Raw genomic sequence first — 25,899 nt, forward strand, 5'->3', positions numbered from 1 at the left:
GGTGTATGGGTTTTAGAAGAATTTCCTTCATTTTCTAGAATCGCTATTTTACAAGATACTGAAACAAAGAATCCTTATAATGACACTATATTAAAAAAAATTTTGTAAAAGTATATTTTAAAAATGATAGGTAAGATAAAGCAAAGAAAACATGACATCCTGTTGTAAGCTCAAGCGCTTCTCAGAAAAATCAGAGGAAATGAATTGAAAAGGGAAGGAAGCGCATATTAGATAAGTAGGTAATTGACCATTAAGTAATGGTTGGGAAAGGTATTTTTTAATGTTATTTTCATCTTATTTATTACAGCACTATTTATGACATAATCAAGCGTTAACAGTATTTGGATACTATAGGAATCCAAATCTTCTTAGTTGTGGTAAGCAAGCCTCCAATATGGCTTCTAATGATCCTCACTTCCTGGCATTTATGTCCTTGTGTAGTACTCTCCTACACTGTACATGGTGACCAATAGGATATTGTAAAAATGACGACGTCTGATTTCTGAGGATAGGCCATAAAAGATATCGCAGTCTCAGTATTGCTCTCTGGGATCACTTGGTCTGGGGAAAGCCATCTGTTGTGTTATGAGGACACACAACAGTCCTACGGAGAGATGCACACAGTTAAGAACTTAGCCCTACTGCCAATGGTCAGTGTCAACTTGTCATCTTGGAAGCAGATCTGCCTTCATATGATGGTAGCCCAGCCAACATCTTGATTGGAATCTCATGAGAGACCCTGAGACAGAACCACCTAGCTAAGCCACTCTGGAATTCCTGACCCCTATAAATGACATGAGATAATAAATGATTATTACTGTTTTTAGACACAAAGTTTTGGGGTAATTTGTTAAGCAGCAATAGATAATACACTGATTAAAAATGACTGTTATTTTAAGTACTCGTGTACCTAAGAAATAGCCAACTCATGAAAATTTCCCTTTCAAAATAATGTAAGACTCAACTATACTGATAAAGACATTAGCAACTGTCATTATTTTCAACTAACTTGCCCCCTGGTCTTTCCATTACACAAGCCTGGCAAAACACTAATTCTGAAGTAATTATTGACTATCAATAACTCCTGGGCTGATAAATGCTATTGAAGAAAAATGCTTACCTCTGCCATTTGCCATTCTAAATTGCTTTGCAGTCACAGCTGGATCCCCAACACTACCAGGAAATTCTTTGTATTCTTAGCTCTCAAGCCATTCACCATTCAAGTTATTTCAGATTTCCACTCTCCCCTCTCCTTAGATACTTAAATATCACCATGGGCCCTCTCAGCAGACCACCTTTCTTCCTGACAGAAAATGGCTTATCTGCATTCATTCCTTCCTCCTATTCCAATGGAGGAGATCTTCCTCTTTCTGAAGTTTTTCCCTCTCTGGATGGCTTTTTCCAGTTTCTTCTCAGAGATTGTCCTCTATCTTGTATTTTAAATCCCTCCCAATAGGCTCTTTCTCATTGGCTTTTAAATACAATCAATTTATTTAAATCTAATATTTATTTACATGAGCTATTACAGAAGTAGCAACAGTGTGATACCATTTAAAATGAGTTACTGATTGTATACAACAGTATAAAAAGTCTTGAATTCAGGTTGGTATTCTAGCCTCAGTTGTCAGAAATTCTATGTAACATTGAGCCATTTTCTCTGTGCTTCACTTTTCTAAGGAGTCAAATATGAATCTTTGAGAGAAAACCACCTAAATGAAAAGATAAATGCCAAGGGCTTAGTACCCAGATTAGAAATGCAGAGGTCTCCTATTAGAGTTGAAGTTTATATTTATGATTTTTATCAGATAGCATCTCATATATATCAAAGCATGATTTTGGTTAGGAATGAAAGTTAGAGTGTCCTAAGTAGACAAAGCTGGGAAAGAGCCCATGATATATTTTTTAGAGTTTTCTTAACTACTATACATTGTTCTGATCTACCTAAAGTAAATATCTTGGGAGGATACTGAATTATTGAAGGAGCTCAGGTTCATCTTTTGTTATTAGCTGCAAAGGATATCCAGTATTGATGAAATAATAATGAATGCATTGGGTCAACTGAAGTCCATCAAAGTACATTAAAAAGATAAGAATGGGAATAGAGCCTGGAACTATGAATATATGCTCAAAGTACTGATTAAATTAATTGAAATAGTCTCTTCATATGAAGGTATTTCATTACAAAATAAAATGAAGTTATCCTAGTAAAAAAATCACCCACGAATTAGTGATTTCAAACAACATTTTTTTAATCTCTGTTTCTGTGGGTCAGGAATTTTGGAGGAGCTCAAGCTGGGCATTTCTGGCTATGGTCTCTCAGGCACTAGTAATCCAGTGGTGGCTGAGCTGGAAGAGTGGGGCTGTGATCAGCTGGTGATGGTGGGCATCTCTCTTCATGTAGTGTCAAGGCTTCTCTATGCAAAATAGTTTGAACTTCCTCAGGGCATGGAAGCCTCAGGATAGTGCAACTACTTACCTGGTGGCTCTGGGCTCTAGTGCAAATTTTCTAGCAAAAAGGGATAAAACTGCGTAGCCCCAGAAGCCATACTGGAACACTTCATACATTGCTACATTCTATTGGTTATATGTGAATCACATACCCATGAGATTTAAGTGTGGGAGAATTAGATTCTACCTACTGATGGGGCTGTGGGAAAATTACTTGTAGAACAGCATGTGGGACGGGGCATATTGTTGTGGCAATCTTTGGAACAGTGATCCAAACGAAAGGAAATATTTGTCTGTTGATGAGAGAGGGAAATATTTGTCTGTTGATGAGAGAGGGAGGGAGCGAGAAAGAGAAGAGAGGTCCTCATGATTCATCAGATTAACATAGTCTAGGCAAACCTATCAAGAGAGACAAACTAAACACCAGGAGTGCAGGTGTGTAGCTGTGCATAACAGTTCCAATTATTATCAGACTCTTGTATGAACAATCCTGGGCCTTATGGTGTTGGTGCAGAGTTCATTTCAGCCAAAGGAAAAAGGATGATGTCAATTCTCCCTCCAACCCCCAAACAAAATCAGTTTCAAGACAAACCTTAGGGCAATTTTCTCATGGTAAATAAGTGCATGTGCCACCTGGTGGTGAGACTGTCAAATATGCATTCTAGCCTGTTGACTGCATTTACTGAACAGTCATTAGATAGTGTATACATAGGACGTGGTTCCATAGTGTAGCTGTTAGCACGTCTGCTTTACAAGCAGAATGTCCTGGATTTGTGCCCCAGTGGAGCCACAGTCCACGGTCTACGGCCATGCCACTCTGAACAAGCCTGACGTCTGATCTCCAAAGCTAAGCAGGGTTGGGCCTGGTTAGTACTTGGATGGGAGACCACCTTGGAAGACCAGGTGCTGTAGGCATAAATAATAATAAATAATAATAATAAAAGAAAAAGATAGTGTATATATAGTATTTACCAAAAGACAAAAATTTTAACACAAGTGTATCTCACTAAACAAACAAAGCACAAAAACAGGGAGGGAAAAGATATAACAAAAAGGAAGGAGTAGTAACCACAGGGCATCCACGTTGGAGTGTCCAGATGAGTCAAATCAACCTTTTCATTAATACTAAATCCTCTTAATCCTGTCCTATTGGCTTTTCATGCTTCTTTGAATTGGGTATGGAGGGTATGGGGAGAGAATAAGTTAAAGAAGGAAAGGCTTGGTATTACACTTTTGGGGGGCGAGAAAGGTAGTTAGCCAAATAGTAACTGTAGTGATCAACTCTAGAACTGTGGGCTCTTTCACCCATGTTGGCCATTGTCTCAGATCCTTCTGGCCCCACCTCAGAATTTATTATAGCAAAATCATGGCAGCCTATTTAGAATATAAGAATACTCCATGGGGTCAAATTGATGATTCATCTTTCTGGTTTAAGAATCTGTGATGAGCACAAGAGGACTATAGTTAGTCCACTGGAATCATATCCAAATAGTAATAACTACTATTTTGAAGTGCTTACTGTGCATCAGGCACTGTGCTCATCACTTTGCATCTTATTTAATCTTCACAACTCTATATAATTTCATCCTCATTTTACAGATTAAGTTACATAACCTGATCAACCATATACTATTATAAACGTTGAAGCCAGGATTCACCATATAGCCAAAAGCTCTCTTAACGTTGCTATATTTACCAGTAGTTCAAAATAAAGATCTTTGAAATCTATTTCTATTGTTTCAGCCTCTTAAAATAAATTTGAAAGCTGCACTCTCCACAGTGACTTAGCACTAGTGGCTGCTCAAAACTTGTCTTTATTCTTTTTTAGGAGGCCCTCCCCTTTAACTTCTGGCAAGGATGGTCATCTTTTTCATTTCCTCTGAAAATATTCTCTCAGATTCCTCCCTTCGTGCCTTTGCTCTGGAATGCAGTTCCACAGTTGTATACTTCTCATCCCCATTCGTGCTGTCTTCATTATAGGTCCTTTTCTAGCTTTATGCTCCTGGTGGCTTCACCACCTCTGGGACCCAGCCGTGGGGGGGTGGTTTAAGTAGGAGAGATTGCCTTGAAGGTTAGTTAAAACCAACCAACCAACAGAAATCTCCTGCTCTGAGTAGGGTTAAGACTGCCAGATGCAGTAAATAAACTTACGGTACACTCAGTTACATTTGAATTTCCGTATATCTCTTATAGTAAAAACCTGTTTGTTGTTTTTGTGAAATTTAATTTAACTGGGCATCCTGTATTTTATCTGGCAACCCAAGGTAGGGTAGCACGGGTAACACAGGAGCTTCAAAGATTTGCATCTCGATGGGGCATTGTTAGGAGGATTTTGGGCCTTTCCGGCCAGGAATGAAGCGCCAGTAGGAGCGGTGTGTGCTATCACTAGCCTGGCCCCCATTCGCACGTGAAGAAACCCTGCCCAAAATATGGGGGGGGTGTCAGAAAAATTCGAATTGACCCGAAATGTCTGGCGCTTAGCTCCTAAAGAGCGTCGAAACGACAGCGAACGACAGCGAACAACAGACAACGCAGGCCACAAGGCAGAGGCAGGCCGCCCGACTCCAAGATGGCGCCCGCGGCGACCGCCAGGTGTCAAGATGGCGGCGCGGGCCCGCGCCCGCGCTCCCGGACTATCTTCACTCAGTCTTCCTCCGGCTGGGAGCGTGACGCGCGTCGCCGTACGCAGGTTACCTTTCGGCCTGGGTGGTGGTGCTGGCCACCGCCCGCCCCGCGCCATGTGGCTCCTCGGCTGGTGGCAGGTACTGCTGTGGGTGCTGGGGCCTCCCGCCCGCGGCCTGGAGGGTGAGTGCGGGCTGGGGCCTTGGCGGGGGGGCGGCCGGCGGCGGTGCGCCAAGTGCAGGTCCGCCCGGCCGGGGACGCTCTTTTACTTGCGCGAAGGCCAGCGACGCGCGCCTCACCTCTTGCTAGCATCTCTCCACGCATTGTCCCGACCTCCTTCCCCGGGTAGTCCGCGCTTGTGGTCCGCGGAGGTGGCGGGGCGGGGAGGGGAACGGCGGGGTGGGGAGCTCCGGGTGTGACCCGGCCACGTTCAGGCCCCCTCACTGGGCGACTTGTCAGTCGGGAGTGACCGTGTATTAGCACTTACTGAGGCACTTTGTTATTGTGGCAGGCACTTTGTATTTAATGATAATAGTAATAACGAATAGCCGACATTCATGCCGCCCTTATTGGGAGTCAGGAACTATGAGTAGCGCTTTCCTCCCTTAGCTCATTTAGTCCTCCCACCGACCCTATGATATGGGTTCCATTAGTATCTCCATTGTATAGATGAAGATGCTGAGCTCAGAGAGGCTAAGTAATCTGCCTGAGTTTGCACTTATGGAAAATGGCAGAGCCTGTCTCTCTCCAAAGCCCACGCTTTACTTTGCACCTTGCTGAACCATTTTCTTAAGAAGGCCACTCTTAGATGCCTGTAATGAAGGACAGATGAGAAAAACACAGGAGACTCCCAAAGTAACCCGCTGCTTGTCCGGGCATGCTCTCAGGGACCCCTCAGGTGGGAAGGCAGCCACGATTCAAGCCAGTATCTGCCTGCTTTCACAAAGTCAGACCTCTGTACTCCACTTCTGTCACTACAGCTTAACCACCGGCCTCAGAGAGGAGACAGCCTGTGCTGGATATCTCGTTTGTCTCCCAGATCATTCTCAGGCCTCTTCTAGCCTGCTCTGCCCTGAGTGGCTCTCCTGCCTTCTGGCTTCCTGTGGGCTGGAATGAAAGAAGAGTGAGGTCAGGGTATTGATTTTCTCAGCTCCCTCACTCAGAGGTTATCATAGGTTGTCCGTATCCGTCTGCTGAAAGTCACAGCTGTTTCAAAAAGTTCTGTGACTGTTTCTGCCTCTGGCCTCTTAAAGTCTGTGAGTGGCTGGCCCTTTGCTGTTGCTGGCCCTGGAGTGCCTGACTATTGCTTTTGTTTTCTCTACACTCAGCCCACACATTGGTGATCCCTTTATTAAGCTCTCCTCGAATTCCCCAAGTTGAATGTGCTGTTCCCTGGCTGACTGAGGGGACTGACATGTTGCAGTCAGGGTCACATTCATGCAGACTTGAGGATAACTTTGGCCACAGGGTGCGTCATTGGTCATCATGGCCAGGCCATGAATGAGGTGAGGACAGTGGAATCTTCACCAGCTGGTTCTTTTTCAGGGTGGCTGAAAAATCCAAGGATTTTTTTCTGCAGAGGATATGTCCACTGGCAGATTAGCAACTGAAGGTGGCAGGTCTGTCCAGGTGTCAAGGAACAGGTGCCAGCTCCTGGCTTCAGTATCTCCATGTCCATCCTCACTAGCCAGTCAACTGGCAGATTCTTACTGAGCGTTCACCATATGCCATGCACTGTGCTGGACGCTGAGGGTACAGAGGTGAGCCAGACAGAGAAACAGGCTTGCCCTCCTGTCTGATGGGAAAGGCAGGCATTAAATGACTACAGATCATTAAGTAAATTACAAAAGTGGAAAATGCTTTAAGGAGAGTTTCATGGCATTACTAGATGCTGTAATGGGAGGTCTCTCTGATCTGAGGGCAGAGGAGGTGAAGTTCACCTTATAGAGGTGAAGATTAGGGTGATATCTGAAGGATGAGTCGGAACAGCCAGAAGACGAGGGGATGGAGGGCTTCCTGGGCAGAGAAACAGCCCTCAGGACAGCTCTGAGGTAGGTGGAGGAAAGCATGAGTAATTAGAGACCAGAATGTCTGGTGGTACCAGTTGAGAGTGTGGACAGAGACCATCATGAGGGGCCTGGTATCCATGCCACAGAATTGCAGACTCATTCACAGGGCAGAGGGAAGCCATTGAATGGGTTTTAGCAGAGGAATGACATGATCAGATTTGCTTTTAACTTTTCAGTTCCACTTGGATTGCTGTGAGGAGTGGGAATAGAGGGCCAACCAGGGAGATCAGTTAGGTGGCTACAGCAGTTTTTCAGGTCAGGGCTGTGGTCTGGGCTGAGGGGTGTGAGTGGGGATGGGAGAGGTGGATGGATGACTAATGTATTTAACAGAGGAATCAATATACTTAGTTGTGTTCCCATCCATCCCTTTGAATTATAAACATCACTCATATCATCATCGTTGCAGCCATTTATGGAATGCTACTATGTGCCAGGGACCATACACATCTTTTCTCATTTAATCTGCAAGTAGCCCTGTGAATTTCCTCATTTCAGTGGTATTTTCTTTGAGTATTTTCTATGGAAAGTATAGGTTGCTGCTCCTCCAACCACTGGCTGTTTTGGGTACTCCCAAATTTGGCTCCCCTGCTACAGAAGCCATTGTGAAAAAACCTGTGGCTAGTAGCGAACCTTTTGAGAAAAACTGGAACGGTGTGAAAGAGCTGACCTAGGTTAGGGCTCCCTGGCAGAGTTGGCATGATGCCCTCACCCTTGTTCTCCAGACATCTTCCTTGCTGCCAATAATGCAATAATTTTCACTTTATACATGGCTCAAGCTATAATCAGTTTGTTTAGGTTAAGAAGCAATCTCTTTTAAAAGGTGGATTACCATGGGAGGGTTCAATGGCTCTGGCATGCTAAGTCATTTCTATCTTAGTGTGGGATAATTCAGTGTTTTCTTTCTTCCCAATACCTAAATGAAAACAATGGTACCTGAGGCCATATGATTTTTTTTTGTTTCTAATCTGTACTGTCTCCTTAAATATCTTCACAGGAGGGAAAAGCTACATATCTGAGCTTAAAATACCAGTTCTCTGCATCACTCAGAATTCCTTTTGATTTTTTGTGGGGGACATCTATCCATTTTTGCATAAAGATGATATGATAGAGAGAACCAGATGCTAATTTCTGCCCTGGTTTTTTTTTCCTGAGAGTCTTTCAGGGTATTGGCAGTCTCCGTGTACTTATTGGCCCTAGAATGCTATTTAGGTTCAGAGAGAGAGCATACCTCTATGGAGCCAGGGCATTTGGGAGTAGAATTGGCTCCCAATCCCAGCACCATTTGTTCTTCTCCAGACTTCTAGCCTCCCTGGCTTCATTTCCTGCTCTGTCTTGAGACAACCCAGCAAACATATTTGTTTTTTCTTCTGATTATTCAAGTAGTTCATGCTCATCAATCAAAGGCTACAGAAAGACCTCCAATGTGATCTCACTCCCACCAAACTGGCAGAGCTCCCTGCCCAGGCACCTAGCCCCTTCTCTAGATCAGAGTCACAGAAGTTCTTGACCTTTGCTTTCCAAGCCCTTTACTCTGCCATATCTAACCTATATCGTCACCTCTCCCTCCTTATCTGCTTTCCCATCTGCTTTACCTATTCTTGAATTTCTCCCATGTCCTAAAGCCAAAACAGAAACCTCCCTTAGCCCCTTGCCTCCCCATAGCAACTACCCCGTCTTTCTTCCCCTCCATAGCTAGACTTTCAGAAAGAATTGTGTATATTTATCTATACAGTTATCATTTTTGGCGCTCTTCTTCCTTTTGTGTGAATCAGTATTTCCATTTGGTATCATTTTTCTTTTGCCTGAGAAGTTCCTTTAAAATTCTTGTCATGTGGTTCTGCTGGTGATAATTCTTTCAGCTTTAATGTCTGAAAAAGTATTTATTTTGCTTTTGTTTTTAAAAGATGGTTTTGCTGGGTATAGAATTCTAGGTTTATAGTTTTCTTCCAGTACTTAACAGTTATTATTTCTGCAAATATTTTTTCTGTCCCCAGCCCCGACTCTACTCTCTTTTGCATATTACAATTATCTGTACACTTAAAATTGTCCCACAGGTCACTGATCTCTTAATTTTTTTGATACTTTTTTTCATTGTATGTTTTATTTTGGATAGGTTCTATTACTGTGCCTTCAAGTTCACTACCCTTTTCTTCTGCAGTGTCTAATCTATCAATAATCCTATCCAGGGCAGTTTTCATTTCAGACATTATAGTTTTTGTTAGAAGTATAATTTGGTTCTTTTAAAAAATATATTTTATGTTTCTATATCTACTTAACCTTTTGAACATATGTAATACAGTTATAATTACTGTTTTAATATCCTTGTAATTCTGACATTTGTGCAAATTCTGGGTCAGTTTTACTTGGTTGACTGTTCTCCTCACTCTTGGTCATATTTTCCTGCCTTTCTGCATGCCTGGAAATTTTTGGATGCCAGACATGAATTTTACCTTCAGTGCTGGATATTTTAATATTCTTATAAGTGTTCTTGAACTTTGTTCTGAGGTAGTTAAGTCCAGCCTCTGAAAGTTAAACCACTGAAAACAATTTGATCCTTGCTTTTAAGGTTTGCTAGATGCGAGTAGAGCTGTACTCACTCCAGGGCCTTTTGTGTACTCTATCCCATGCCCCAGGAAATATGAAGTTTGCCAGCCTAGCCGGTGGGAACAGGTACTATTTCCAGCTCTGTGTGAATGTTGGGTACTATTGCCTCTAATCCTTCTGGGTGGTTCTTTCCCTGGCTTTGTATAGTTTACTCACATGCATGTGCTGACCAGTATACTCAAGGTGGGAGGTTGGGCTCTGCAGTTCTCTAGAGTCCTCTCTGCAGCTCTCTCATCTCTAGTATTCCATCCTGCAAACTCCATCCCTGGTCTCCCTGGATCCTCAGCTCCATCTCCTCAACTCATTGAGTCTGCTGCCTCGGTTTCCCCTCCTGAGCCACTAGTTCAGGCAGTAAACTAGAGGATTAAAGGGCTCTCCTCATTTTTCTCCTATTTCTCAGGGATGGCTGTCCTTCACTGCCTGATAGCTAGTTTCCTGAAACTGTTGTTTCACATATTTGGTTGCTTTTTGAGTTGTTTTTGGAGGGAGGATAAATCTGGCCCCTGTCACTCCATCTTAGCTAGAAGTAGAATTCCAAGAGAATGTTTCTGAATTGCTGAATTATTTGTAGACCTCCATGGGAATATTATTTGAGACCATATATGAATGTGCATACCTTACCAAGCCCCCAGACTCCTCCCTAACACTGAAGCTAGTTGGTCGTTCATGCTCTGGTGACATGCTTGTGGCTTGGCAGAGCTCATTACCCAGCTGGTGGCTGGCTCCCCAGCCACATGGTGAGCTTGTGTGAGTGCATCTGGGCTCATTTGTTTCTCCTAGTCAGTGTCTGGCATAGAGTTTGGCAACTGTTGTTGAGTTAATGAGTTTGAGGGCAAGAGTCTTTGTTGTAGACGTGAGTGGAGATTGCTAAATGGACATATGAGACTGCCCAGGACTCTTCCTTAATCTGAGCATTTTGCCCAAGCCCTAACTAGTGGCTCCAAAATGGGAGGATAGCCCTCCTTTTCTCCCTGCTGTGGCTCCTGCACTGCTGGGCACTCCCAGACCTGGCTCTGCTGCTTGCTAGCTGTGTGCCATTGGGCATTATGCTGAACCTTTTTGTGCCTTGGCTTGGTCATCTGTTATGTTGTGCAAAGATGCTTTGCCATAGTAGAATCTTCCATAAAGCAATTACTGTTGTCTTGGATATTCTCCCCAAACAAACAAAAATGTTAAAATGTTTTTATTATGTTTTCTCAATCGGATGTCTGCTACACGGCAAGCAGCAGGTTTCACATGAAGCTATGTTTTTGTCGACTTATTTATTCGACATCCATTAATCTAGTATCTCCTTAGGATCTTTTTCATGACCTGGAGACTCGTGGGTGGCTTTCAGATAGTTTAGTGGGAAAGATTGTTGCGGAAAAGTTCTAAAGTCAGACCAGCAAAATAACTCGGAGAGAAGAACTCAGTTTATTATGCACGGTCCCAGAGGAGCTAGCCCTCTGAAGAGTCTGGGCCCTGAACTATGTTGCAGCATTCCTTATATACCAGTCTATTACACGAGCTGATTGGTTGATTCGAGCTTAGACCATTACAAAGCAGAAGGAGTTGATATGGTTGCAAGTAGTAACATTGGTGGAAGGGCGGGAGATGTTATGGGTTGCCGCTGGTTACAAATTGTTACAGGAAGTAGGATCTGCCAAGGTACAAGGTGCTACAAGAGGCGGGGGCTGCTATGGGTACAAATAGTTAAATTTACGAGTTGAGCAAAGTGCAAGTGAGCTCTTACATGAGCTCCTGCATACAGCAAGCATATTTACAGAAGCAGACAAAGAGCTGATTAGCTTTTTGATGTAAATTCCTCAAATTTCCTCTTCATTCCCCCCTTTTGATGCCTGTTTAGATTCTTTATAGGGCATTAACCTCATGATCTCCCTCTTGATCTCCTAGTGCCAGGGACCAGTAATTCCACTGCAAGGATCTTAGCTGCAGTTTTTCTTTCCACTGTAGCCTCTATGAGGGAGGTAACTGACTGGACAACAAGAAGGCAATAGACAAGGTAGAAGGAGGCAGGCACTGAGGAGGAGTATTACTCCAACTAAGGTCTTAAAGCCTCCAAAGGTAGAGAACCAACTTCCAAAGAGGCTATCAGGGTCCCATCCATGCCATACTTGCACGGGCACATGTGCCAGTTTTGTCATCTGCTTGACAAGATCTTCAACTGCCTGGCCCTGGTCATCTATCTGTATACAAGAGTTGGTGAGATTGAATTTCTCACATATGCCTCCTTCTGCTGCTAATAGATAATCTAATGCCAACCTGTTTTGGTAGATGGCAATTCTCATCTGGGTCTGTTGATGTGCAAGAAGAGTCGGGGCTCTCCCAGTCTCGGTAGTAATGATTTCCAAAACTGCCTGCAGTCAGATTATTTGGTTTAACATGTAAATGGGGGTATGATATCCCCAAGAATTATCTTTTCCCCAAGTGGCAGGCCCATAGTATTGGATTATTCGTACTGGGGGCCACTCATCATCCTTCCAGTCCCCTATTAAGAGCTCTGTTTTCACTCTTTGCAAGGGTTGTGGGACCGGGTGACCAAGCTGTTCCCTGTTTTCAGAGGTAAGAGGATAAACGATGATTTTATCATGCCAATTACACAACTTCCTTCCAAATTTGTGGGGAGCCAGATATAGGCGTTGCTTCCACAAATCCAGTAAAGCCCACGTGGAGCCGTCCAGTCTTGGATCTTGCCTGGGTTATGCCAGGCTTTAGTTAGCCTTGGGAATCTGGCCAACGGATTTCTCTCTTTTCTGTTTCCCTGCCACACGCTTCGTTTGGAGGCGGCATTATAATATCATTGGCCTGAGCAAACTAAGTTTCTGACTGAGTGTTTGAGATTTCTTCCACCTCTGGCCAGGCAGTATTGTCCTATAATAGTATGTTCTAAAATCCATTGACCACTGTTTGAGGTATGTGGGGCCGTTATATCTGGCATTGCCTGGTTGGGAACCAATTCAGTAGCTTCCCACGGCCACCTATCTCCCATTAGTGTTCCCCCACATACATAGCAGGAAGTGACATTCAGGGAGTGAGCTATTCCTTCAGCCATTCTGAGAAATAAGTTTTTGATTGATTGTGGCGATGAGGGTAAGGGTTCAGTTACTTCCTTGTAGGAGGTCTTATAAACCTGATAGACTTGGGCGGAATGGGCTAGTACTCGACCTATGATACAGATACGAATTTGAACATAAGGATTTAGCCTGTCCCATCAATGCCAAGTGTTAATACTTATCTGGAACTCCAATGGGAGTTCAAGGGGTTGGTTATGATGAACTCTAATGGATTGCACTTATGTGTGGTGCAGTTTGATAAGGCTACCCCTTTTCTTAAATGCACCTTTATCTTGTTGGTGTCTTTCTCCCAAGTAGCCCATAGGACACATGACCAATATGCACAGCTTGTTCTATATGAACTGTGGGGACATATATACTTTTCTTCTGTTCTATAACTTTCTTTCCAGTTGAGAGATCCACAGGATCTCCCTTCCTCCCATTGGCCCTGACTCATAGCAGCACAAGCATCAAACTTTAGGATTATCTGATTAGGATTCTCTTTCACTCTAGTCTGGGCCAACATGGGTCCATCTGTCCATCCTCCCCCGTGGTCCCTCAGAGCTACCCTTATTTTGAAAACTGTTTCAGTGGGAGGGTTATTTGGGTTGTAACATACATAAGGTTAATTACTTCCTGGGTCGCATATTGAATATTGAGTCTAGTTATAGTTACAGATCCCTTTCTCAGTTCCCTGATAGTCATAGTAGCTATAGAAAATTAAAGTAGTGGAAATTCTCTTACCTCCTTTGGTGACATGAATACATAGCTCACAGTCCTCTGCCCTAATTTCCTTCCCTCCCCAGTGTCCAATTATAAGGAGTCCCACGATGAAATTCCTCAGGCTTTGGCCACGTGTGGACCAGCCAGCTTCCGGTTTGTGGCTGGAGCAGGGCATGTTGGTTTCCTACTTACGAGGGTTGGTGGAATCTGTCTGTGCCAGTTTCAGCCAACTGTGGTAATGGTCAATCCTCAAACTTCTGCTGTGTGTAGACTGGCCAGCTTCTGGGGTGGCCAGAGCAGGGCCGACGATCTCAGGTGGACTTCTGCTGCCTCTGGAACGTAACTCGGAGTGGTTGATCAGGAAGAGACTCTGCAGTCCAAGTCTCCTGGCTTTCCAGAGGTGCTGCTCTCTTTATCCAGGTGTGGTGGATCCATGGGGTGATACCTGCAACTTTAATAGCAGTGGGAGTTGCTAATATAACTGTGAGGGCCTATCCAGCTTCACTGGAGCTGCTCCTTTTTCTGATATTTAACCCATACTTCATCTCCTGGCTGAAGGGGGTGAACCCAGTTCCCCAAAGGGAAAGGGGCTCTTTCTAAAGTTTCCCGAGTGATGCTACAGAGGGTCTTTCCTAAGGCCTGAAGCTGTTGGGACACTTCTAGGTCAGCCATTAATTGAGGGTTTCCTTTTAACTTCCCTATCACTAGGAGAGGTCTCCCATAAAGGATATCAAAAGGAGAGTAGCCTGAAGGTCTTGGGGTGCATCACGTTTGGAGTAGAGCTAAAGGCAGCATATCTATCCACGGTAACTGGGTTTCCTGACAAAGCTTAGCTAGAGTGGTTTTGAGTGTCCAGTTCATCCATTCAACTTTCCCTGAAGTTTGTGGCCTGTAGGCCATGTGGAGCTTACATTTGATTTCTAAAGCTTTGGACAAGGTCTGGACTATCTCAGACACAAAGGCAGGTCCATTGTCTGATCCAATACAGAGGGGTAGTCCGTATCTTGGAACAATTTCCCTCAGTAAGGCTCTGGCTACTTCTCGTGCACATTCAGTGTGCGTAGGAAAGGCTTCAACCCTTCTGGAGTAGGTGCAAACCAACCCAAGCAAGTATCGGTGGCCCCTGCAGTGAATGCCACCTTTGAAGCCTTCCATACTGCCTCTAGCAGTTGGAAGATTTCTCCTTTGTTCTTGATTTCTTTTCCTCTTGCCGCCAGCAATCCCCCATTTTTGTAAATGGCCTCATGTATGTGCAAGGTAGTAGAGGCATACCTTGAGTCAGTGTAGATGTTGGCCAGTTTTCCTTCAGCCTGTCGCAGTGCCTGGATGAGTGCCCATAGTTCGGCCTGCTGTTCTGACCAGCCCTGTGGCAGGGCCTCAGCTCCGATTACTTCATCAATAGTTGTTATTGTGTAGCTGGCTTTGCGCGGTCCTTCATGGATGAAGCTGTTCCCATCGGTGAACAATACCAGTTCTGGGTCCTGAAGAGGAACATCTGTCAAGTCTGGCCTACTTGAGTAAACTTCATCCATGACCTCCTCACAATCGTGGTCGGGAGGCCCCTGCTCAGTGGGCAGAAACATAGCAGGGTTCAATGTTCGTAGTTTCGAGACAGACTCGTGGATATTTGCAAAGCAGTCCCTGATAATGAGTTTTTATGGCGTTGGTCAGCCATTTATGTCCTCGATTATTCATTAATTCAGTTACAGCATGGGGAATCTTTACATTTAAATCTGTGGCCTTATATAGTAGCTTGAAATCTCAGAGAAACCCGATATCTAAATTCAACAGAATTCAGCTGCCCCTAGGAACTCACGGACTCCTTTCTTGATGTTTGGCCATGGTATTGAGTGTCTACTGTAAAAGTCATTGATTGGCCCCTCTACTTTTATTGTGACCATAGGTTGCTGGGGGTCTAGGATCAGGGAGCCTGCTTGTTCCTAGTCTGATTGTTCCTTGGTCCAGCTGTTGGCTTAGGCTGGTATCTTCCTTTATGAGGTTGATTGAAATTCTTTTGGCTTTTCAGGTATTTTTCTATGATGAGGGCATTCGTTTTTCCAAAGGCCGGTTTCTTTGCAGTAGGTGCATTGGTCACAGTGAAGTGGGGGTCTCCTTCTCGTTCCTTTCTCTTCCATGAAGGAGCCGCAGTCTGTTGTTCTGGACCTGGGTTCCCCAGTGCAGTTGTTAACAGGGACACCTTGTGCTTCATCCATTTGTCAATTACCTTTTGTGACTCCTGGTTGTGGTTTATAAACACCTTGTTTGTGACCTCCAGTAGCTGGGTGGCATTAATTCCAGCAAAGCCTTTCTAATTTTTGAAGCTTGTGGCAGATATCAGTGAAGGATTGAGCCACAAATGCTGTGTTGACCATGCGTTGGGTTTGTGACCCTCAGGGTCAAAAGGGGCATATACCCGGAACTCCTCACATAGTCTCTTATAGAACTCTGTAGGCGACTCCTCTGGCCTCTGGCATGTCTCTGGTGTTCTTATCGAGTTTGTAGGTTTCCTAGTCCCAGCTTTTACCTCTTGCGGTATGGCCCGTTGGTCTAGGTCTCTGGCTCTCCCTCCATGATGGCTCTGTATTTCTATCAAGGACTGCCTGTCTCCATCTTCAAAGATACTTTTGTCTTTCTGCAAAATTGCCAGCTGCAGTGCCAGTTGTTCCCTTTCTTCATGAATCTTTTCTTCTGCTGCTCGTTCTGCAAGAAAATCTGAACAGTAAACTTTCATTTGTGTCCTAAGGACTGTTCTTTAACTATTTTTAATCTATCATTGGGTTCTCGAATAAGTTTATTGGGTGACAACTGTGAGGTGGCTAATTTGGACTTTTCGGCATCATTTCCAGGAAAGTCATTGAGAGTCCACATATATTCTGATGGGCTTGGATACTTGGGTGCTGGTTCTATCAGGGTGGTAGTGTTCAGGTAGTGAGTCTTATAAAACTCCAGCAAGGCCAGCAAATGGCCAAATTCCAGGTCCCCAAACTTGGGCAACAAGTTGATGATGTAGTGGGAGACTCGTGAATTCTCAGACACAGACAGTACCTAGTCCCTGGGGTAGGTGGAGGAGTCGTGGACTAGGAACATGCTGTGAAACTGGCCCTAGAGTCAGACCTGTGCCTCCTGGCTAGACATCAGCCCCATATACCAGGCAGAATGATCTGAGGAGTTGAACTTGAACCTGGCAGAGGACATGGTGCCGGGCCGAAGCCCTGGGGCAGGTTGGGGTGGCGAAGGCACTGATGGTAAGGGCCTGTCTGGCAATTGTAAGTAAAGTAGTTGCACAGGGACTGACAGAACCGCTGAGATGAATGGTAGTGGGAAGATAGGTTCTTCCTCCGGGTCCCCATGGTGGATTATTTCTGCTGGCTCCTCTTTGTTCTTTTTCTGAGCTGGTCGGGCTACTAGTACCTTACTCTTTCCCTGCCTGTTCACACAAAACCAGACCCATAGGGGCACTACAGTAGCGATCTGCAGCCATGTGTCTATGTATGGCTACTGGTCTAGATATCTAGGAGTCCCTGTCACTACCCGGTACACTGCCCTCACTGTATGGAGGTGTAGGGTCCCTTCTGGGGGCCAACCTACCCTGCAGGTCGGCCATTCAAGCTCACAAAGATTACGAAGCTTTCCCAGGGTTAGCTTGACCCTGTACTCCTCTGAGAAACCTTTCTTAACATTTTTCAACATATAATTTAAGACAGTTGGCTTAGAAGAACCTCCCTCCATATTTGCAGAGAGCTTCCTTTGAAGATAGGGTGCAGAGGCCATTGTTAGTATATTTTCTAAAGTTCCAGAAACCTGGTTAAGGCAGCGTAAAACACTGAAATTATTTTGATGACATATAGAATCCTTGTTTTCTACTCAGAAAACCTTTTCCCAACATTAATGGCAGACCAATAGTCTACAAAACATTAGAATACAATTCCAATTTTACATCAGTTTACTTTCGACATTTAAATTTTCAATCTTATTTAGCTTAGTTACATAGAATTTTCTCCTCAGAATCTCTTCACAAACCTTCCACACTTTCCTCTCAAAATTTCCTCAGGACTTCCCTTCGCAAACCTACTACTTCCGCAAACCTTTCATATTTTCTTTATTCCTTCAGTTTGCCTCTTTTCACGCTTTCAGAAATAACCAACTCTGAGGCAAACACCTTTCCTTTAATTTCCTTCAAAGTAAGTCCCCAGACCTTATGTCTTTTGTTACCAAGACACTTTCCTACTTTCCTTTCCACCATATATATCAGGAGTACCTCTTGTACTTTCCTCAACAGACAACTATCACGCTACAAGGGGGAATGGGGAATAGGGTCTGGGAAATTCAGAGGGGATGCCACTCGCTTCGCCCGTCTCCAGCCACTCCCCTCACGGGGATTTCAGGCACCTCTTAGCATTGGTGGGTCAGTATAAACCCCCGACCCGGATCAGTGGAGTAAACTCCTTATGGAGATCCAGTGAGGCCACCGTAAGCCGTATGAGGATTGCCACGGAACTGCAGATTGGGGCTCAACTCTTGCTTTGTAGCAAGACCACATCTCAGTCACTCATTCACTCTCTTTCATACAACCTCCCACCATTCCTTAACATGTCTGCTAACTTGTGGAGGGCGCTTGGTTGCCCTCTGGAGAGTGATGGAGTTCCCCTCTTTTCTTAGTGTTGACCAAACTCTTCCCACCCTACAACAGTGATCAAAAGACAAACAAGGGTGGGTGCCCCCTCCACAGAGGAGACCATTCAGATGCTCATCTGGCCTTGTCCCCTTGCGGGGAGCTTAGGTGACACTTAGCCATAGTGGACTCAGCTTTGTGACTTGCGATTGGACAGTAGTCTGATGCTGCCCTGGACTGTATGCCATTCACCACAGAACTGCACAATGAGCCCACGCAAAGTCTCTGGGCTTCAGGGGACCTTAAGGGTGTCCAGCCGTGGAGCTACAAACTCGTATCTCATCGATCATATCGGCCAAGCCACTCATTCACTCACTCATTCACACATCAGGTCAAAACATTACTCCTCCCCACCAGTATACTCAGCCAGTGGGGGCCTGCCTCAACCTGATGCCTCCCTGCTGAGGAAACTCTCACTCATACATTAGGCTAAATGGTGCCCTCCCGCTTTATGGAAGGCCTCTGGCCTAACCTGACGTCTCCTCCACCGGGGAGACCCAGTCTCCACCCCTGCTTTTGGAGACTCCGATGAACCTGGAATACTCACCAGGTTCCCTAACTAATATCTTCTTACTGAAGATCAGGAAGGGATCAGCTTCCTCTTACACCCGACAGGCGAGACCTGAAAGGGGGCTGTCCCGGGACCTTTCCTCCTTACCTTGGTACCTTTTCCTCCTGCAGCCGTTTCTGGTGAGTTGGTCCTTCCCTCCTATGAGTCTGGTTGGTGTCTCAGCCTCACTGGGAATCGGGGCGCCAATCCAAAAGAGAACCTGGAATACTCGTCAGGTGGCACACCTCCTCAGTTGTCTCGGTTCCCCTCCGCCTCGGCTAGGCCGAACCACTGGTCTGGCGGCTCAGGGGGCTGGTGTGGTTGGAATCTCGCTGGGGCCTCCAAAAATTGCAGAAAAGCTCCAAAGTCTGACCAGCAAAAAACCAAGCAGTAACTTGAGAGAAGGAGAATTCAGTTTATTACGTGTGGTCCCAGAGGAGCTAGCGCTCTGAGGAGTCTGGGCCCTGTGTTATAGTGCAGCATTCCTTATATGCCAGTCTATTACTTGAGCCGATTGGTTGATTCGAGCTTAGACCATTACAAAGTGGAGGGAGTTGCTATGGTTGCAAGTAGTAACATTGGTGGAAGGACAGGAGTTGTTATGGATTACCGCTGGTTACAGATTGTTACAGGAAGTGGGATCTGCCAAGGTACAAGGTGCTTCAAGGGGAGGGGGCGGGCGCCGGGAATGCTATGGTACAAACAGTTACATTTACAAGTCAGCAAAGTGCAGTGAGCTTTTGCATGAGCTCCTGCAAACAGCAAGCATATTTACAGAAGCAGAACAAAGAGCTGATTAGCTTTTTGATGTAAATTCCTTAAATTTCCTCTTCAAGATAACTTTTCCCCATAGAGGAAAATTTCCTGTTTAGGAGAACCATAATTCTTTGAGGTCCATTTATTTGGAAGTCAAATAAGACTGTGAACATGCTGGCATATTTTAGTTGCAGTGGAAAGTGGTCACTTATGGTCAGGGGAGCAGCCTGCACCCCCTCTCCAGGTGGGGGCTGTGTACATGAGTGAAGAGGAGCCTTCACACGACCACCGGATGAGCCAGGACACTTCAGCAGAAGAGGCCAATGCCATGCTCAGGCTGGACACCGAAGGCGACCCCATGGCGATGTTGTCTGTGATTCCTGGGGAAGCTGAGGACAAACTGAGCACAGAGCCCAGTGCTGGCACCTGCAGGGCTGGAGGGGACGCGGACTCGTGGTGTGACCTCCGGGAGAGCCTCTTCTCTCTGGACAGCACTAGTGGGAACTTCCCGGATAGGGAAGAAGAGGATTACACAGAGCCGGAAGTGGCGGGGTCCGGGCCGGCCCCCATGGAGGACTCCAATCACACCGACAGTCAGAAATCCCCCAAGGTGAGCTGTGAAGAGAGAAACGTCACGGGACTGGAAAATCTCACCCTGAAAATTTTAAATATGTCACAGGTAAGAAAAAATGACTTATTGCTTTTCTCCTTTTCAGCACATTGATTTTAGGATTTAATACTCTATCATCTTTCAAATGGAGGGTTGTAATCTTGATCATATTGTAAGTGGGATACGTTTAGTGGCTGCATTAGTGAAAATGGACTTTGCTCTCTGAAGTGTTTGTAGAGAAAGGAAGAGTTTTATATAACTCATGTCCATTATGCTTTTTGGGAAGCTTCAACCTAGTCATCCTTGGGATAATCTCACCACCAAGCTCATGGTAAAAATCACAGTGGACAAACAGATGCTTGGCATCAGAATCATAACAGGAGCCACTTAAACATATCTGATTTACTAAAATTTTAATTTATCATTGTTTAGACTAGTTATGCCCCTGGGAAGTATGTCATGTTGATGTAAAGTTTCTTTACTCCAAAGAGTTTGAATCAGTGTTTATTCTGGAGTGATAGTTGAGACAGTTGTCTCACACCCAGCCATGTTTTTCCAGCTAGTTGAATAGATGGTGATTCCAAAGAGAATATTGGGATAATGACTAACCGTTTCTGTAGGATTGTTAACTCAGATAGCAGGATGAATGCAGGCTGCATATATGAGAGAAGAAATCTGAGCTCTGAAGGCTCTGGTTGCTTATTTTAGATGAGGGCAAGTATGGCACATGCAAGGTCAGCCATGGCCTCACACCCTCCCTTCAGTACCTGGTAAACACTGTGCCTCAGCTCTGTGGGACTTGTCTCACAAATGTTGTACACATGACAAGGAGTGAGTAGTTTAAGCAGTCTGAGTTAGAGTGGTCTCATGGATGATGCACCCTTGACTTGAACTAACCTCTGGCCAAATACATTGATCCGACTGCTTAGTACAGACTTGGATCTACTGAGATGATAGTTTGGGCCAGAGATCACCATCTTTAATGATGACATCAGATTGTGTGAGATGCACAATTCAAAGGTTTGGACAGTGGCCTGTACCCTATGAATACCTAGTATTTGAATGAATAAATTATGAAAAATATGAAAATTGCTCTATAGTAATATTAAGAAAGCTTAGAGGAAAGTACATAACTTGTCATTTGATAGTATTTTTCTGCTGATAGATTCATATGGTTCCAAATCCAAAAGATTCTTGGGGGGATACACTACAGTCTCCCTCCTACCCCTGCCCCCACCTCCTCTCCCTGGAGGCAGCAGTGTTTCCTGTTTCTTGGGTATCCTTCCAGAAAAATGTACATTTACTGCTGACTTTAACTCTTTTTTTTTTTTTTTTTTAACCACAGGACCTTATGGATTTTCTAAACCCCAACGGTAGTGACTGCACACTAGTCTTATTTTATACCCCTTGGTGCCGATTTTCTGCCAGTTTGGCCCCTCATTTTAATTCTCTGCCCCGGGCATTTCCAGCTCTTCATTTTTTGGCACTGGATGCATCTCAGCACAGCAGGTATCTTCCCTTTGTGGGATTTCCATCTCATCCTTTGGGATGATGGTGGCAGTTATTTAGAGGTTGTAATTAGTTAAGCCCAAAGCAGAGAAGGTGGACATGACCTTTGCAGAGAGAGTGGGAAGGGAAATGCAAGTGTGAGTGTTGAACGCTTGAGGAAGCTGTTGGCTCTCTTTCTGGAGGCCCCTTAAGAAGAAGGAGGACTGTTCTCTGTGTGGTAGCATTTAAAGATGGCTCTGCCTGATGGCAGGGAGAGGGCCAGAGAACTTTTTTAGGGTCCTGGCCAGACCGAATTAGCAAAATTAGTGTATCACAGGTAGGATCTTCGTTTGTGGCTTTCATTTGCAGTTTAAGTCCCCACTCTGGCAGCCTAACTCTTGGCACTCCTGTTCTGTGTCTCCTTAGGATTTATTTTATTTTATTTTTTCCCTTCCTTTCCCTGTTTCCTTCTTTCTTATATTTATTCTTGCATGAATATTCCTTAGTAGACATTCAATAAATTAATTATTAATTTAGCCATTTAAAATGACATTTACCTTTGTTTTATATTTACATGAGTGTCTAAAAAAGATTTATCAATAAGATAAGTTACTGAGAGCTTTGTTCAGATATTTCATATTTCCCTTAAGTGCTGTGATGGTGCCTGGGTTATAAACTGTGTGGTTCCCTCATTCCCTAAGTTAGATGCTCCTTAGCAGGTCACAACAAAATGTTGTGTGTGAATGAATGTGAAAAGTCTGGACAATGGTCAAGTTGGTGAGAAAAATGAGGTTGATTAAAACTTTATTAATTTATACTCCACTGATTTATGGTGTAGGTAAGATAACGGCCAGTGTTTACCTGAAACTGTTTATGAAGAAAGAAATGGCAAACAAATTAGTATTTTCCACAAGGGCTTCAGAGAAATATCTAAGTGGTCTGGCCCAAGAAAACAGACTGATGGAAAGGACAGGCCAGGTCATTGTTCAGCTTTGACATGGCCCTCCACTGTCCCCAAGCTGGCAGGGCTGGTTCCCAGCACTTGCTCAATGCTCTTTGGTTTTGGGTCTGGTACTGTCACCCCCACGCCCACCCCCCATTCCCTGCAGGCTTTGTTCCTTCATCTCCATGCATCCTTCTCAGTGCCTGGTATGGGGCCTTAATTATGGAGAATGGAGGATACTTCTTATTGTATGGCATGGGACATGTATTTGCCTCATATGTTAATATTTAAGTTAAAGCATGTTTATGAAAGAAAAAATTGTGATGATCCAGTATTACCATTTTACTAATGGGGGAAACTGAGGCTTCAAGAGGATAAGTAATCTGCTCAAAGGTCACACAGCTGGTTCACACAGTGGCAGAACTTAGGCTTGAACCCAGAATGTTATGACTCCGAGCTTATACCACTGCTCTGTATTATGTAAAGGTGAAACAAAACCGCTCAGGTCATATTACTTCCGAATGATCCTGACCTAATTGTAACTTTCCCGGTATGTTGGTTAGATCATAGATTCCTTTGTGCCAACTTCCCAAACTAATTGCTTACGATAAATTAAATCTTTTATGAGAGGGAGAGATGGGCATTCTGGAAAGTATGAAATGTCTTCTGTCAAGTAAATTGACACAGTGTGCTTTGTCTATGAGTTAGAATTTTCTGGTCCGCTCTGTTTTGGCATTAGGAACTTAAATAGTGGGATAATTATGTCATGGGCCGTTCCATGTTGTGATAGAAAGCAACTCAGCAGAACAGGAATACCCCCAACCATGACCCACGGAAGGGAGGTCAGAAACAACTATAAGTCTACAGTTTGAATATCAGAAACATCTGTAGGTCACACAAAACAGATCCTTTTTCATGTATTGCCATCTATTCTGATATCGTAATTGTGTGAGAAAGCCCACTGTTAATTCAGGTTTTCTGACTTTCTCTCATAGCCTTTCTACCAGGTTTGGCACCGTAGCTGTTCCCAACATCTTGTTATTTCAAGGAGCTAAACCAATGGCTAGATTTAATCATACAGACCGAACATTGGAAACGCTGAAAATCTTCATTTTTAACCAGACAGGTATGTAGAAATAATACGCTGTAAAAGAAGACATTTTATTGCTGAGGGTATGTGCCTTCTTTGTGGGAGTGTGTTCTACTCTGCCATCATCCTTAAGTGAAGGATTCAAGATTGGTTTTGAGATGTAAAAGTTCTTTTCTAATGAACTATTATGAGCCTGTTAAATGTCTCCCAATCCGTAGCAAGCATAACACGAACAGGTAATTTTAATATGATTAAAGATACTTTAAAAAAAAAAAAAAAGACAGTTTCACTGAGATAAAATTCACATACCATACACCTGTAGATACATTTTTACATAATTTTAAATTTTAGTATAATATTTACTCAAAAATATGCATCAGCCATTAGTGAACTGGGTAAATTTTCACAAAGTGAACACCTTGGGTAACCAGTGGTCAGATCCAGAAAGAACATTACCAACCCCCCTCAGCATTACCCCTCCTGCCCTGCCCAGGGGTAACCACCATTGTGACTCCTAACATAGAAGGCTAGTGTTACCTGTTTTTGAACTTCATTTTAATGGAGACAAAATATGGATTGTTTGTGTCTGGCTTATTTCACTCACCATTATATCTGAGGGCTTCATTGGCATCGTTGCATATAGTTGTGTTTTTTTGTTGTTGTTGTTGCTGTATAGTATTCCATTTATTTGATATGTTTGCAGAGGCTATTTTAATTCCTTAATATTTGCCAAACTAAATGGCCTTATTTTTGATTCTGTAAAAGTTTGCACACTGTATGTTGAAGAAGTTTTCTTCATTGGAAAAGTCTACTCCTCAAAAGCTTTAACACTTCAATTATGAATACCCCTCTTCTTCCTGGAGTATATTCACTGGAAATAAATACAAATTTAATACACCTTCCATACAAGTTAAGCTAAATGTGATAACTTATATCTAAACTAAAGAGCAAAGAACTAAGTTATCTCATAGGAGTAAAAGGCTTGTTAGCTATTCCAGGTCTTGTTATTCAGACTGATACGGAGAGAGGGAGCAATTTTGCTCAGTACTCTAAGAAAACTCAGGACACAAATGAAATTTAGGAGTCACTGCATATTTGGTAATCACCGATCCCAGTGATGTTAGTTATTCTAATAATTCTTTTGGTAAATTGTTTTAAAGGCACTTTGAATTTAGCTTTACTTAACCTGTGACAACATCCTGTAGACTCCTGAGAGTAGCTTTACTGGTTATTTGTTGGACTTTGGTCTCAAGAGAGAACAAAAGACAGTTCTCTTACAATGCACTAAGACCCCTCTGATGAGTTCTCAGAAATTCTAATGTTTTAGCTTTGAACAGCTGCATGAATTCCTGTTCCTTTGATGTGGTGAGGAGAAAGGCAAGTTACAGATTACACTGACAGGCAAGCGAAACCCATCCCAGATATATTATTAGTGGTGTTTAAGACTGTATGTCATTTTGCATACCATGCAAAATACGTCAGAAAGATCTATAGTGGGTGTGTTTTCTATCTGATTTGAAACAATTGATTTCTTTTTCAGGTATAGAAGCCAAGAAAAATGTGGTGGTAACTCAAGCTGACCAAATGGGCCCTCTTCCCAGCACGTTGATAAAGAGCGTGGACTGGTTGCTCATATTTTCTTTATTCTTTTTAATCAGTTTTATTATGTATGCTACCATCCGAACTGAGAGTATTCGGTGGCTAATTCCAGGACAAGAGCAGGAACATGTGGAGTAGGGATGGACTGAAAGAAGCCAGAAAGAGGAATTTCAATCCTTCATTTCAGAAATTAATGCTGCAGTTTCACACATTTTCTCCAGTGAAATGTTGACTTATAACTTCAGATTAAAAGAATTGTGCACATTTGTCGAACTGTTGAATGTGTAAAAAAATTATAAATTGGTCTTTTAACTAGTATTGCAATAAGCCAATGCAAAATATTCAATAGAATTCACCATTCTTGTTTTTACTACTTGAATATAATTCAATGTTTTAAGGGAGAAATCCAGTTTGAAATGTGAAGATGTATTCTGGAGGAACAGTGAATTGAGTGACAATCTGCTTACTGCATAGAAGGCGGAAATTAGACGTTCAGATTATAGTTTTAGAAGACTCTTGATTCCTTATATATGTCTAAGAAGGTTGGTTTTCTGTTTATCTGCCATTTCTGAATCTAGAAGCAGGAAAGTGTTGTGGGAAGAATAACCAGAATTGATAAGTGTGACCTTACAAGTAACAACTGATGGGAAAATAAAAGAGTCAAATACCTCA

General features: G+C 43.6%; 1 protein-coding gene and 1 pseudogene across 3 annotated transcripts; both read left to right on the plus strand.

Annotated features, from left to right (window-relative positions):
* Positions 1–3,247: 3,247 nt before the first annotated feature.
* Positions 3,248–3,363, plus strand: LOC111741156 (annotated as a pseudogene).
* A 1,655-nt stretch (positions 3,364–5,018) lies between these two features.
* Positions 5,019–25,899, plus strand: TXNDC15 (thioredoxin domain containing 15). 3 transcript variants are annotated; one of them, XM_011362331.1, is made up of 5 exons: positions 5,019–5,253; positions 19,686–20,176; positions 21,453–21,616; positions 23,534–23,664; positions 25,169–25,899. In XM_011362331.1, exons 1-5 carry the CDS (start codon positions 5,049–5,051, stop codon positions 25,363–25,365), a joined length of 1,188 nt encoding a protein of 395 aa, XP_011360633.1. In that variant the 5' UTR covers positions 5,019–5,048; the 3' UTR covers positions 25,366–25,899. The 3 variants fall into 3 exon arrangements, with proteins under 3 accessions (XP_011360633.1, XP_011360634.1, XP_023387698.1); XM_011362332.2 differs by having other exon boundaries at positions 5,057–5,210; XM_023531930.1 differs by lacking the exon at positions 5,019–5,253 and adding an exon at positions 18,864–18,881.

Source organism: Pteropus vampyrus, unplaced genomic scaffold, assembly GCF_000151845.1.
Source record: "Pteropus vampyrus isolate Shadow unplaced genomic scaffold, Pvam_2.0 Scaffold74, whole genome shotgun sequence".
Classification (NCBI taxonomy): domain Eukaryota; kingdom Metazoa; phylum Chordata; class Mammalia; order Chiroptera; family Pteropodidae; genus Pteropus; species Pteropus vampyrus.

Bases quoted from the DNA above. Each gene is read 5' to 3' on its own strand.
- TXNDC15 (XM_011362331.1), top strand. From the start codon at position 5,049: ATGGCGGCGCGGGCCCGCGCCCGCGCTCCCGGACTATCTTCACTCAGT. The intron at 21,617-23,533 runs GTATCTTCCCTT...TTTCTCTCATAG, and splicing joins GATGCATCTCAGCACAGCAG to CCTTTCTACCAGGTTTGGCA. The intron at 23,665-25,168 runs GTATGTAGAAAT...TTTCTTTTTCAG, and splicing joins CTTCATTTTTAACCAGACAG to GTATAGAAGCCAAGAAAAAT.